The 13,393-nt window shown below is 34.2% G+C and overlaps 2 protein-coding genes across 2 annotated transcripts; one reads left to right on the top strand and one right to left on the bottom strand.

The window, feature by feature from the left end:
• Nucleotides 1–408: 408 nt before the first annotated feature.
• Nucleotides 409–2,862, top strand: TRIADDRAFT_18641 (uncharacterized protein; the record flags this gene model as incomplete). Its single annotated transcript, XM_002108580.1, has 6 exons — nt 409–851; nt 1,442–1,662; nt 1,854–2,062; nt 2,190–2,332; nt 2,449–2,619; nt 2,739–2,862. The coding sequence occupies 6 exons, from the start codon at nt 409–411 to the stop codon at nt 2,860–2,862; spliced, it is 1,311 nt and encodes a 436-aa protein (XP_002108616.1).
• Nucleotides 2,863–4,151: 1,289 nt separating this feature from the next.
• Nucleotides 4,152–10,056, bottom strand: TRIADDRAFT_51704 (uncharacterized protein; the record flags this gene model as incomplete). Its single annotated transcript, XM_002107778.1, has 20 exons — nt 4,152–4,174; nt 4,316–4,486; nt 4,530–4,636; nt 4,715–4,814; nt 4,958–5,205; nt 5,388–5,421; nt 5,586–5,634; nt 5,753–5,820; nt 5,935–6,062; nt 6,260–6,287; nt 6,400–6,448; nt 6,609–6,676; nt 6,768–6,895; nt 6,993–7,017; nt 7,157–7,205; nt 7,331–7,398; nt 7,476–7,554; nt 9,005–9,428; nt 9,583–9,643; nt 10,053–10,056. The coding sequence occupies 20 exons, from the start codon at nt 10,054–10,056 to the stop codon at nt 4,152–4,154; spliced, it is 1,911 nt and encodes a 636-aa protein (XP_002107814.1).
• Between the last annotated feature and the right edge of the window lie 3,337 nt (nt 10,057–13,393).

The following is a 13,393-nucleotide window of genomic DNA, read 5'->3' as shown; positions in this document are numbered from 1 at the left end:
CAGATTTATTCATTCAACGGATCGAAACAGGAATCAATGAAGGCTTGAGGTTGTCCATCTAGAATAGTTTACTGGATCGAATCAAGTTAAGAAATGCTTCAACGATTGAAATCATCGCTGCCTTATCGGTCTAGTTTAAGGAATTTATATCAGTTTTATTTTACTACTAGCAATAATTGTAAATATGTTTCTACATGGAATCAGGGCTGTACTATCGGGTCAGCCTATCGCTGCAGTAGGTTAGGAGCGAGTATGGAAAGGATAGGCAATCTACCTATTGCAAAGGTGGTGCTGCAATGTTGTCGTTCAATTTGCAATCGCTATGATGATAGCGTTGATAGAATGAGCTTATCATTGGAGAAATTCAAGAATATCACATTGGAAGAATTAGAACTTGAATACGAAAGAATGTATGAGAAATTAAATTTAGATAATCAATTGACTCAAGTTGTGATTGTACATCCCAATATTAAATGGGGAAGGAATAGGGATACATTATCAACACCTCAACTTCGAGTGGCCGAGGCTGTAGCATTAATGGATACCCTAAAGGGTAAAGTTGTTGCTACAACAGTAGAATCGTTAAAAATAGAAGATAAAAAGACATTTTTTGGTAAAGGGAAAACTGGAGAATTATGCAATTTGATGAACAAGCTGAAGCAGAAACATCAAGTTACCGCTGTCTTCTTAAATACAACCCAGTTACAGGCTAATCAACGTCAAACCTTACAGAAATTATGGTCGCTACCTGTCTATGATCGATATGGGATTGTATTACAAATATTTAAGCGACATGCGCGTACTCAAGAAGCAAAAATACAAGTTGAATTAGCTTCATTAAAGTATTTAAGGTAAACGCTCCAATCGCTCATGGCTTAGCTCTATTGGCATATCAAATATACATCATAACAATCATAAAGTACAATTGTTGCAATACAGCAATACAGAATGTTAAGCTGTTCGGTATATACTGTAGATTGAATATATTATTAATAAACATAATAAGAAAATTCAATTGATGCAGTGATTAGAATGACTAGATTGTGGCTTTAGTAGATGTATAGGTGATATTATTTCAACATCTTTGCCATAAGGAGGACATTTCAAAGTGCTATACAAGGTGTTAAGTACTCGTACACATCACAATACTACACATGCTCAAGTACAAAACGCATATCAATCGTATATTTTCTCCTCTACTACGTATGCTTTAACTTAAATACTTAATCATTTACAATGACGCTATGCAATATAGCTATAACTAATCATACCCACTGAGTTATAGAGTCGAATAGGAAATATTGTACAGTAGAATTATTGTTAAAAGTTATTGCATATATTTTTATACTTAAATTACTGACGCGTATTAAAGTATTACTATAAATTTGCAAATTGATAAGAAACTCTGTATAAATTAGAATCAAAATAATTTCATTTTCAGATCGCAGCTATCCTTCACAGTTGAGGCGTATGATCTTGATCGAGGCCATCTTGGGCGTGCTGGTGAATCAGGTCAGGAAATAGGCCGAAGAGCACTGGAGTATAAATATAGGCAGTTATCGAGAAAGCTAAAGGATATTCGTCAAAAGAGGGCTACAGTGCGTTTAAAACGCCAACGAAATGAAATTCCTACTGTAGCAGTCCTAGGCTATACCAATGCAGGTTATTATCAGCTTATGGCATTCTGAATAAATAATATAAATTTTTAGACAGTACGAATGGCATTGTTAGCCTATTTTATTCTTGGTAAGTTTATTTACTTTATCCAATCGTGTGGGTATACTGATGTCATTAATTGATCATGTTCATATCCTATGTAACCGTATTTCTACTTCAACCAATGTCAAATATAGGAAAAACGACTTTGATAAAAGCCTTGACTGGTGAGAAGTCAATGATTCCAAAGGACAAACTATTTGCTACTCTAGATACTACGGTCTATTCTGGGCAATTAATATCTGGCTTTCAGATTCTTTATATTGATACAATTGGCTTCATTTCTGACCTGCCGCATGATTTATTAGAGTCTTTTTCTGCTACTTTGGAAGATGTCATCAACGCTGTAAGTAGCTGTCCAATACTCTATAACTGTATAGCGCTGCTACTTGATCTAAGTGTACTCTTAAACCAGCAATTTAAGGAATGTTTTTTCTCTTTGATAATATATTAATTCCATTTTCAAATGCTAGGATTTACTCCTTCATATTCGTGATATTAGTCATCCTGAAACTGAAAAGCAAAAAGCAAGTGTACTTAATGTTCTAAGAGATTTATACTTGCCGAGAACTGCCCTGGAGAATATGATTGAAGTTCATAACAAAATAGATTTAATGTACGAGACAAAATTAATTTTTTAAATCTTTACCCTTGTTTTTACCTATAATTGCCAGCGGTTTAGTTATTAAATAACGCTTTCATTTTCGTTATATATTGAACTCAATGAAACAGAGAAGACTATCAATCCAATCTTTCGACAGATGATCACAATGCCGTGGCAGTATCAGCTACAAAGAAAGAAAATTTCGAATTATTGAGTCAAAATATCGAAAATGGCTTAATGAAAACAACTGGCAAGCAATTTTACAAGTTACAAATCCCAAACGGTGGCCAACAGCTTAGGTAATAGTATTAGTAATATTTCATATGTGATGATTTAGAGTGTATATTATGACAGACAAAAATCACGAGTTTATGAGATTTCAATGATCTTTGATACTTTCCTTTTTCGCTTATGATAGTTGGCTATATCGAGAAGCAAATGTATCAGACCTGGTACCAAGCAAAAATGGAAAAAGCCTGATTGTAAAATGTATTATGAGTAATGGTGTATATAGAAAATTTTGTTCAAAGTTCGGCCAGTAATGATATAAAAAGGCGATATTAGTAGTATCGCTATTTATATTTACTACATCAAAGTGACGTAGCCAATATATTTTATTTATTTAAGCTATGATTTTTAATTTCTGTAGTGATACATATGACTAACTGATGAAAGAAGTTTCAAATTTACGCTATCATAAATATTTAAATAGGAGAATTTATACGAATAATGTGTACGTTTTATGTTATCCTTTCAGGAATACTACTGTAACTTTTATTTCAAACAAAATATTTTGTGATGTCAAAACTTGCTTTATTATAATTATATGCAGATCGATACTTCTGAATATATGCATTACCTTGATGCTTCAAATATATATATAATTTCTTATAAATACTACGTAATTAAAATAACTTTTTTTTTGAGTCAATCTTTGTTGTTTGAGTGCTGTTTATACGAAAAGATGTTGTTTGCATGATTTGTGATCCACATGTACAGTATTATTAGCCCTCGTAAATTAAAAGGCATGCCATAAATGTAAATTGCGCTGTGAAATGAAAGCATTACATACCGAAACCTCCACTGCAACCCGCTGTTATATAAAATAGTTATATTAACTCTTTATCGAACATTTTTGATGGTGACAAAAATCTTTTATAAATTTATATGTGGACTAAAACTTAACTACGATGTTATTCAACTATAAAGACTTGATCATTAATTTTACATTAAAAATCGTTATTTAAAAAATTTAGTATTCTATTTATGTTTTCTTGCCCTGTAGTTATTAAAATTGAATGTCACATAAAAGAGTAATATGCGTATTATGACAACTGTAACATTTTAATTCGACCCTATATGGGCATGGAGTAATCCTGTAGCACATTTTTAAGCTACGTGATTGGACTAGTAGTGCAATTTTTCAAATTGATATCAGTAAAATCTCATAAAAATCGCATTTAAATCCAAAAACCTGATGATAATTATGGTTCGCTATTTTTTATTATGTAGTGGATATTGACATGACAAAGTATTAGAATATTAAAGCAATATAATTAGTTAAGTCCATAAATTGTCTAACGAATAAAAATGAATTGATTCTCACAGTACATATGCAGCCTTCATAAAGTTTAAGCAAATGGCAATAGCGTTACATATACAGTAACGTACAATGACAGTATTGAAAAGACGTTATTTCGAATCTTTCCTGAAATTAAGATGGAAGCAAACTATAATTCTACAGTACCAAGTACATAAATATCTACCAGCTTATTAACCAATCATCGTTCTTACAGGTGTTGCGCATTTAGCGCAAAAATAATTATAATTATCAAGATAAAAGAACTCGCCAATCTGTAAATACAGCATCATAACCCTATTATTTACATATATTTTCATATTTTGCCTGTATATTGCAGGTCAATTTTAAAGTATGTCTATTTTATAATGTGAAAATTTGTGAGATATCAGCCGATATTCTCCCGGCCAACGTACCAATCAATCCAGAATAAGAAGCTAATGTCAAGCATCGTTTAACTTTTAAGTGGAACACCCTGGAAATGGACGGGACCTGTACGTATGGAGAGATTCGGTCCTTTTCTGAGATCATATTGTGGTCCTTGCAATTTGAAATAAATTCAATCAGCATTTGCGTATCAAAAAAAGCTAATTTAAAGAATAGGATCAATAAATTAGATTTTAATTAAACCTTTGGGTGTCTGCTTTTGAGAAGGAACGACAGAGGGACCGGCGTGAATATTTTGGGGTCCATTACAATTCTCAATACTAGGGCCGGCTACAATCACACGATCTTTCCTACAATTATATTAAAATTAAGATTGATTTCATAAATCATAATAACAATGATATTAGATGGTCAGTGTCCTATCTTACGATAGATTGTCTAGATTTGCAGATTTTCTAAATTCGGGTTGCGGGCCAACTGGAATAGAAGCTATTGCCGACTTGTATTGCACTTTATTTTTAGAGGCCACTAAAGCAATCATTTAAAGAAATACGATGCTATTAAGTAAAGACTACAAAAATTTTATATTTATTAGAATATATGTTAGATTTAGCAGAACAAACAAGTTATTATGGTAGGATGTGGTTCTAGTTCATTAACGAACAATTTACCAGGTACAGTAGGCGAAACTCTAGCAGATCTTTCTCTGGAAGCTTGATTACTTTGTCTGGGTGCTGGTTCTCTGGAAGCTAGATTAGATTGTTTGGGTGCTGTAGAAGGCACTGGCTGAGGAATTGGCATTCTTATAGCTTCAGTACTAGCACTGGTACTGCTTTCGGGTTGATTAAGGCTATGGTCAGGTCTGTTTCCTTTCAGTGTTTTTACTACTTTGGCTTGGGTAGTGCTTGTCTGTGGTGATCTGTTAATAAATTAACAATTCGTAAAAGATGGGCTAGCAGCATTTTATCAGATAGCACAACTCATTTAGAGTGCACCGTTACATTACGTTATTAACAGTCAGCTTATAATTTACTTAAAATAGCTTTTATAAAGACAATAATTAATATACGGAAAATAAAGAGAATTAGTAGGATAACTTACCTTGTAGCCGAAGATGTTGTTGTATTATTTCTATCTATACGACATTGATACATATTCATTAGATTTTAACAGAGTAATCACTAATATAAATTGCTTTCATTTTATTTATATCAATAATTTGCAGTTACGACGTATCCATGAAGCCTACTATTGAATAACAACACATACTATGGTAATACATAAATTATAGTATATTACCACGGTAAGCTTTTAATGCTGCTCTAGCCTTCTTTTCATCATAGCCCACCTAAATTTAATAGATAGCTTATTATTCCAACATAGTTTATCGTGAAGACTAACACTGGAATATTAATTTACTCATCAAATCAGATATGTATAATTCATATAATTTGAGGAGAACTTACGAATTTAATTGTTGATTCGATTATTTTTTCATCTATATCTTTAAATTCGCCTTGGAAAGTAACTGATACTGTAAATTAAAGGATACAGTTTTATAATTTAAGAACAATCTCTTTGCAAATGCGGCCAATATAGTTACATTGAATGAATTTAATACGCTTAATATGTGCATAATAAGACTTACAATTATCAGATGCTCTTTGCTCTTCGAGAACTTTCTCTTTAGCTTGCCTTTCTTTCCTACTTTTTTCTTCCGCTTCCTTTCGTGCATTTACTTGAGCAACCCTTTCGGCCCTCTTTGCTGACTCTGCCCTGTAACATTACCGTAGTTAGCATTAAATCGGATGAAATTCTCATAGAAATAGTTTTATACTATTATGATAATTTATAGTCTTAGTTTTAGATACACTAATACGAACAATGATAACTGAATCTGAATGTTATATATTAAAAATTTTTTACGGTATAGTTTAGAATAAAAATCTTGCATGAAATAAGCATTCCTTTACCGCCTTTGTTCTTCTCTCTTTCTTTCATCTATTAGATAATCAGTGTGAATATATGCATCAATTTTAGTATGTTTATGATCTTTACTATTTTGATTATTCAACAATATTAATCATGATATGGAAGGTGAGGAAGCACTAACTTTCTTGTTCTCGAAGTATTGTTGTTGCTTTCGTTTCATCATAGTTTGCCTAAAATACAATATATCAGCGTTATTGAATTATAATAACATAAGCTCGATCTGGACATGATATAAACTATGAGATTTACTTAATTTTCAAAAACGCAGAAATTTTGTAAATCTATCCTTCAGATACAACCCATAATATTATTCAGACTATTCATACTTACAGCGTCTAATATGCCAGTTATAACAGTGGAGTCGATTCCTCTAAACTCTTTCTGCAATTTTTGTAAAACTATCAAATTGTTCATAATGGAATTGTTAATGATTATAAAGTCAAATAGATTGTTAAGATGATACAAACAAGTACAAGTTACTTTACATACGTTCTGTTCGTCGTGCATCTTCCTTTTGTTTACGAGCACGTTCTTCTTTTTCCTTGCGCAATTTCTCTTCTGCTTCTCTCTTAGCACGTTGTTCTCTTTCTTTTCGTAAACGTTGTTCCTCCTCTTTTCTGTAAAATTTCGTCATATTTATGGTATATATCACGATAATACGACTGCATTTAACATGATAAATGAAATTGTATCGTCTCTGGAATGATATATCACCTCTTTCTTTCTTTACGCGCCTCGTCTGATTAATTTGAAAAATAGCAATAGCATCAGTTTCATGGATATCGATTGATTTTGCATTGTCATTACACTATACGCATACTTTCGTAGATATTAATTTCATGGTTTCAATTTTAGGAAAATATAAAATATAGACTAACCTTGTTGCTCTTTTAAAACAAATCTAGTATCCTGTTCATTAAAGTTGGCCTGTTATCCCACCATTAATTTACCAACGCAGTTGTGTTCAAGAGTAGTATAAAAAATAGATCTAAATTTAATTTTACGGCAAAGAAATGCTATCTAAAGCGTATAGAAGAATAAATCTGACGTACGCTGTTTAGAACGGTGACAACGACATTTTCGTCAACGTCCTTAAATTCACTTTTCATCAATCTTGTAACTAAGAAAATTGATATCGAGATTATGTTTCCTTTTCAAATACTAAAGTATTATTATACATATCAGAATAATCCTAACTTCGTGCTTTATCATCATCTGACAACGTAGCAACAGTCTCCCTTGACCCATGAAGCGTACTCTCATGTTGAGGAGTAACCTATGAATAAATAATATGTAATTAATATATTCTTAATTATAACTTTTAATAAACTGTTGCGTAAGCAGTTGACAAGGTACACAAGAATGTTTACTATAACAGAGTGATAACAAGTAACTAGCTTCTAAAGTGAGATGTCTACCATGGTTATACAAATAGCACACTTGACTAGAATTGATACAGCCGTACATTCAACATTCATAAGTAAGGCTTACGAGCAAGTAAAAATTTCAGAGAAAGTATCATGTTAATACTGTTATCTACAGATCAAAACTGATTCCATTTCACATTAAAGATTAGTTAATAATAAGTAAAAGGCAAAGAAGCTATTACATGCTTTGATCGAAATTCTAAAGCTGCAAGTTTATAGAGTCATAGCTATACATGTCACAGCTATAACTAGCTACGAGATGAAACTATTTGAAGCTGAGTATTAACAGCCATCGGCCAGAATTATCTTTACGGTCTACATACAGTATTATGACGCTATCATAGCGACTTTTAAGTTAGTAGTATGATAAGGGTAATTACATATATTATCTTTCCTGCGTATATGGACTCTTGACCATCATATCGGTGCTATTTAGCTAAATTGGTCGTGATGTTAAAGTTCATAGTAAATGTGATGCCAATAGATGATCATTATCAATTAAGGGTAACTGTTTCATCTTTCCTATGAATATGGACTTTTGATAATCATATCGGTGCTATTTAGCTAAATTGGTCGTGATGTTAAAGTTCATAGTAAATGTGGTGCCAAGAGATGATCATTATCAATTAAGGGTAACTGTTTAATCTTTCCTATGAATGTGGACTCTTTGACAATTTGAAATTATACGAGTATCATTTCTGTACTGGCAAAATGTCCCTTGTGCAATGATGACACAGTCAACGGTAAATTAAAGTACATTTTAATACGCATATAGAGTATTGAAGTAGTCTGTGATAAACTATCAATTAGGAATCTACTAAGTCTTTGCCACGTACAGTATACTGTACAATATAGGGACTCTTGACGATTTGAAATTATTGCAGTATTATTTTAGTATAGATCACCCAGTAGAATCCCGCCCCTGTCCTGATAATTAATTTTAGCGAATAACAAAGGTAAATACATTAGGACAATAAATTCGTATATAAATTATCGAAGTAAGATAGCGTTGCTATACTGGTTGTAATCCTAAAGTGAAGAGTACGAATGAATGTCAGTACCCGACCAACTATATAGCTAACAGTCAAGTAGCTACTATATCCTCCTACGTATATACAGTACAGACTTTGTCAATTTGAAATGATACTATTGCAATATAAATTGTGTCTGTGCTATTCAGTAAATGAGAAACATACTGTAAGTATACTTGGATATACGCGTATACTATCCAAGCAACACTGTTGTAGCGATGCTCAATTAGTCTATGTTATAATTTAATGCTATATTTCTACACCTTACCGATGTCGACCGCGATTGCGATGATGATAATGTAGTCATTTCAATCGTGTTGCTAGAGGTAGTTTGACTGGTCGACGGCGCTGGTTGTGTGGGCTTTGGTGGTGCAGCTGTCGGTGGCTGTGGAATAGTTGCCCGTGGCTGTGGAGTAGTTGCCCGTGGCTGTGAAGTAGTTGCCGGCGGCTGTGGAGTAGTTGCTGGTGGCCTTGGTGGTTGTGCTTGTGTTGCTGCTGCTCTAGGAAATTGAGAGGACTGTTGAGCAGTTTGAGACTGCGGATGAGATGATGGCACTTGAGGTCTTTGTCGCTGTTGTTGTTGCATTTGCATTTGGTATTGCATTGCTGCCTGTTGGTAGGCTTGAGGGCCGTAATAAGCAATTCTTGGATCCTGCCATGAAGTTGTCTTGGTTGAATGATCTATGAAAAAGCTGTCAAGAAATTGAAAGTTGGATTGGTCTCCAGTTCATTGATGGGTTACAAGTGACGTAACACGACTCGTATCCTTGGATAGACGAGTCACAGGAAAGTAAGAGCATTACTGGACGTATTCAATGGCGCATGATCTTTCATGGAAATACTTACTATTTTCCGGTGTTTCGATCGAATTTAGCCTCCCAACCAGGGGGTAAAGGTAAATTGGTGGCTATAATGGAGAAGAAAGCAAACAATTCAAGCGTCATCGATAGATAGCGATTGGTTACGCCAATTGAAACATACAGTGGGTTAGTCTATTCTAGTACAACCGAATATGAAGGAATATGGATTGGTTTGGTTGTTGTCAACTACAGCTTGACGATGGATATTACTGGGGATATGTTTATACACAGATGGGTAGAATATACAGTCTATTGGTGAGTCTATAAGTGACTTTTCAATCACTACTTTGATCAAAAGTCAATGATGGATCGTGTGGCCGAATGAATACTACAAGTTGGGCAGATGAAGAAGCATTTGCTAAACATGAAGCGATAACAAAACAACATCTTTTTCTACAGTTGGATTGATGAAAGGTTGAAGAATGTCACTTCTCAATTGGATGCCATTTCTCTTACCCATAATTTATGTTTGTATAAGATTTCAAGTGTGCAAATCGTCAATATTGAGGTAATTTTATTTAGGAGAGGATCAGCACTAATCTTCTACAGGAGTTGTCCAAGTAGTGGTCCACGAAATGGCAGCCAAGAGGTTGTTAGGAAGATTTTGGCTTGAACGGCGATCGAATCTCTGGTTGGATTGGGAGTCCAAAAAGCGTTTTACTTACAGTACACAGTGTACAGTGTCGTACTGTAGTCTGTGGTACTGTACATTGTACTGTACTGTACAACCGTACAGTACCATCAGAGAATGCACAATCGACGAGGACAGTACTGTATGTACAATACTGTACAGTACGCATACGCAGTATACTGTACAGTAGGTCAGGCTCAGTCATCATCTTACATCAGACAGACATTAGACAGACAGAATTGCTACAGTACAAAGTAGCCTTAATACTGTGTCAGAATATGTTGTGGACGAGCTAGTACCCACTCATCACCCAAACTTTATATGATCAGACTTAGAGTTCAGAAAATATCGACTATAACCTACTGTCGCTGTACTGTACACTCACTGATCCACGGTAAAACACTAGATCTACCAGAGTACCAGACCTGGATTCAGGTGCCTACTGTAACATTCTACATGCCCAATGGTATCATACACACCAGTTAGTCATGAAGAGGAAAAGAGTATAATACCATCACATTCGACCATCCATTTGACGGCCAGTCTTTCTCTATTGTCGAGCATTTCTTGACCAGCAAAAAGGGAGAAAAATTGCTTGGATTTGTCCAACATAATGCCTACCATGTTTACCAACGTGAGTGCTACTAACTTTCTTTCTTAGAATATATTCTTTTCATTTCATATTGCGTGAAAATTCACTGGGAAGCATATTTCTACATGGCTACTTGCATGAGAAATAGCAATTTCATTGATTCCTATCGGCTTGGTAAAGCGTAGTCCAGCCATTGTTATGTCGACCGACAACATCATTTCTTGCACTAAAACGACATGTCTTAATGACTACTTGGACTGGATGCTATCCAAATTTATTCACTGCTAACTCGCTTGAGTAACTTGTACATCCATAAGATTGCAGTTCTATCTCTTCTAGTTCAATACGAAGAGATATTAAGTCATTGTTGGATGTTTTGCATGGGGGTTATTCAATCATTCACTGTCTGCCCAACCGAGTTGATGTCCATTGAAAAATCACTCTTTCACTTCACTGATGACTTGGATTGGCCTTGGACTGGATACTATCCAAATTTATTCACTACTAACTCGCTTGAGTAACTTGTACATCCATAGGATTGCAGTTCTATCTCTTCTAGGTCAATACGAAGAGATATCAAGTCATCGTTGGATGTTTTGCAGGGGGATTATTCAATCATTCATTGTCTGCCCAACCGAGTTGATGACCATTGAAAAATCACTCTTTCACTTCACTGATTACTTGGACTGGATACTATCCAAATTTATTCACTGCTAACTCGCTTGAGTAACTTTTACATCCATAGGATTGCAGTTCTATCTCTTCTAGGCCAATACGAAGAGACATTAAGTCATCGTTGGATGTTTTGCAGGGGGGTTATTCAATCATTCACTGTCTGCCCAACCGAGTTGATGTCCATTGAAAAATCACTCTTTCTTTCACTCCACTGCATCATATCGTCATTGCAGTATCCAAACTGTGCTACGATCATTTGGCCTTATAGCATAGAAATTTTCCTTTTTAGTCATTTCATGCTGTCTAATCGTCTTGATAATACTATTCTGTCTATATCAATTGGAGATAGATTTACAGTCCGAGTAGAAGATGGAGAAGTGAAAAGAGGCACAAGTTCTGATATAGTACGGCAAGATAACTTGCCTGAATAGTCCTAGCCACTTCTTTTACACAATCGGTCGTAGCATTGACTCAAGCCTCTACAAAAATCCGTTAGTAACTCATAAAATCTTTTTTTTTCCTCCCTTCTCTACAATAGCATAGCAGTGTTGATGAATCAATGACTTATTCTTAGATCGGTTGAAGTAAATGCTGTGTAAGCCTTTCAAAATAGCCTAACCTGCTACGAATGCACAGTAATATTGCACTATTGCTCGATTGGAGTCGATGTATACGAGGCCTGTTCGTTATACTGTAATCGTATACTCTGTCATGGTTGGCATTGGATTATTAGAATGATCTATTATACAATTTATAGCTCGAAATGATTGATTGATGCCATTAAGTACTGATTTACGAGTTATCAAGCAATCCAAATACCATATTTTCCTTTAAATTGGAAAGTACTACTACGCGTCTATATACTCGTACAAATCGTTTAGTACTGACGAGCAATACCACACTACTACTTACTTCATTCTTGATTCAACACTAAATTGAACTGATTTATAGTTACCTCTAGCCTGATAGAACAACGGTAAGACGATTGTACATCATCGTCTTTAGCCCATAGAATCCTACACTACTTCAAAATTTCTTGTACAACAGTGTTAAATTGGATCAAAATTAGGGTATAATATTATTATTTATTCATTAAATGCTTCTGTCAAGTCTTCCATGGATATAACAACCTGGTGAAAGGGAAATAAAATACTAGAAATAGGGATGAGAATCAGAGAATGTATACGTTTCCCCACCAGTTACACTTGTCTAAAGCGAAAGGGCGAAAAGACTCACTTATAGCAACTAACGATTCCAATGAATCACTAGTGGATAGATGTGGATAGTAGTTTTATCCTATACAACTTGAACATACATTTCACAGTAAATTGCTTATGGTAAGATATATTCACATCTTAGGTTAGGCTATACAGTATGTTGTTGTAATCTTAAAAATGGCTTCCGACATTTCAAATATGCCATTATAAAATGTCCATAAACCTTACCTATCCGTTAGATATTGATGGAGAATATACTAATAAATATCTATGTAGATTCTAGACCATAATCTCACTAATAAGGATCAACTTTTGTGCAATTCATTGTAGCCTACACTACGACAGAAGGATTCATATCTGCAAATTTTCTGTTGCAAACTCGAGTATTATACCAATTTGTTTCAATAGTGCATCACATTGCTGCATGTCGATATAGAAAAGAGCAATCAACCATGTCTCTGCATAACAGAGCCCTTATAAATCTAGCTTACCTATGAATGTGTATAATGACTTTTAATCTTTTCAAAAATATACCCGCAAAATCGTAATAGTTGGAACTGTCTTTTTCTGCTACTTCTATGACACGAGCTATGTACTGAACTGTAAATTGAACTTGAACAAAATTGCCACTAAACTAATTTTTATTTTTTATCTCTGTTGAATATATCTTTATAGATCAATA

Source organism: Trichoplax adhaerens, genomic scaffold (assembly GCF_000150275.1).
Source record: "Trichoplax adhaerens TRIADscaffold_1 genomic scaffold, whole genome shotgun sequence".
Classification (NCBI taxonomy): domain Eukaryota; kingdom Metazoa; phylum Placozoa; class Uniplacotomia; order Trichoplacea; family Trichoplacidae; genus Trichoplax; species Trichoplax adhaerens.
The sequence above is the reverse complement of the archived record's forward strand: the minus strand, read 5'-3'. Positions and strand labels throughout refer to the sequence as shown.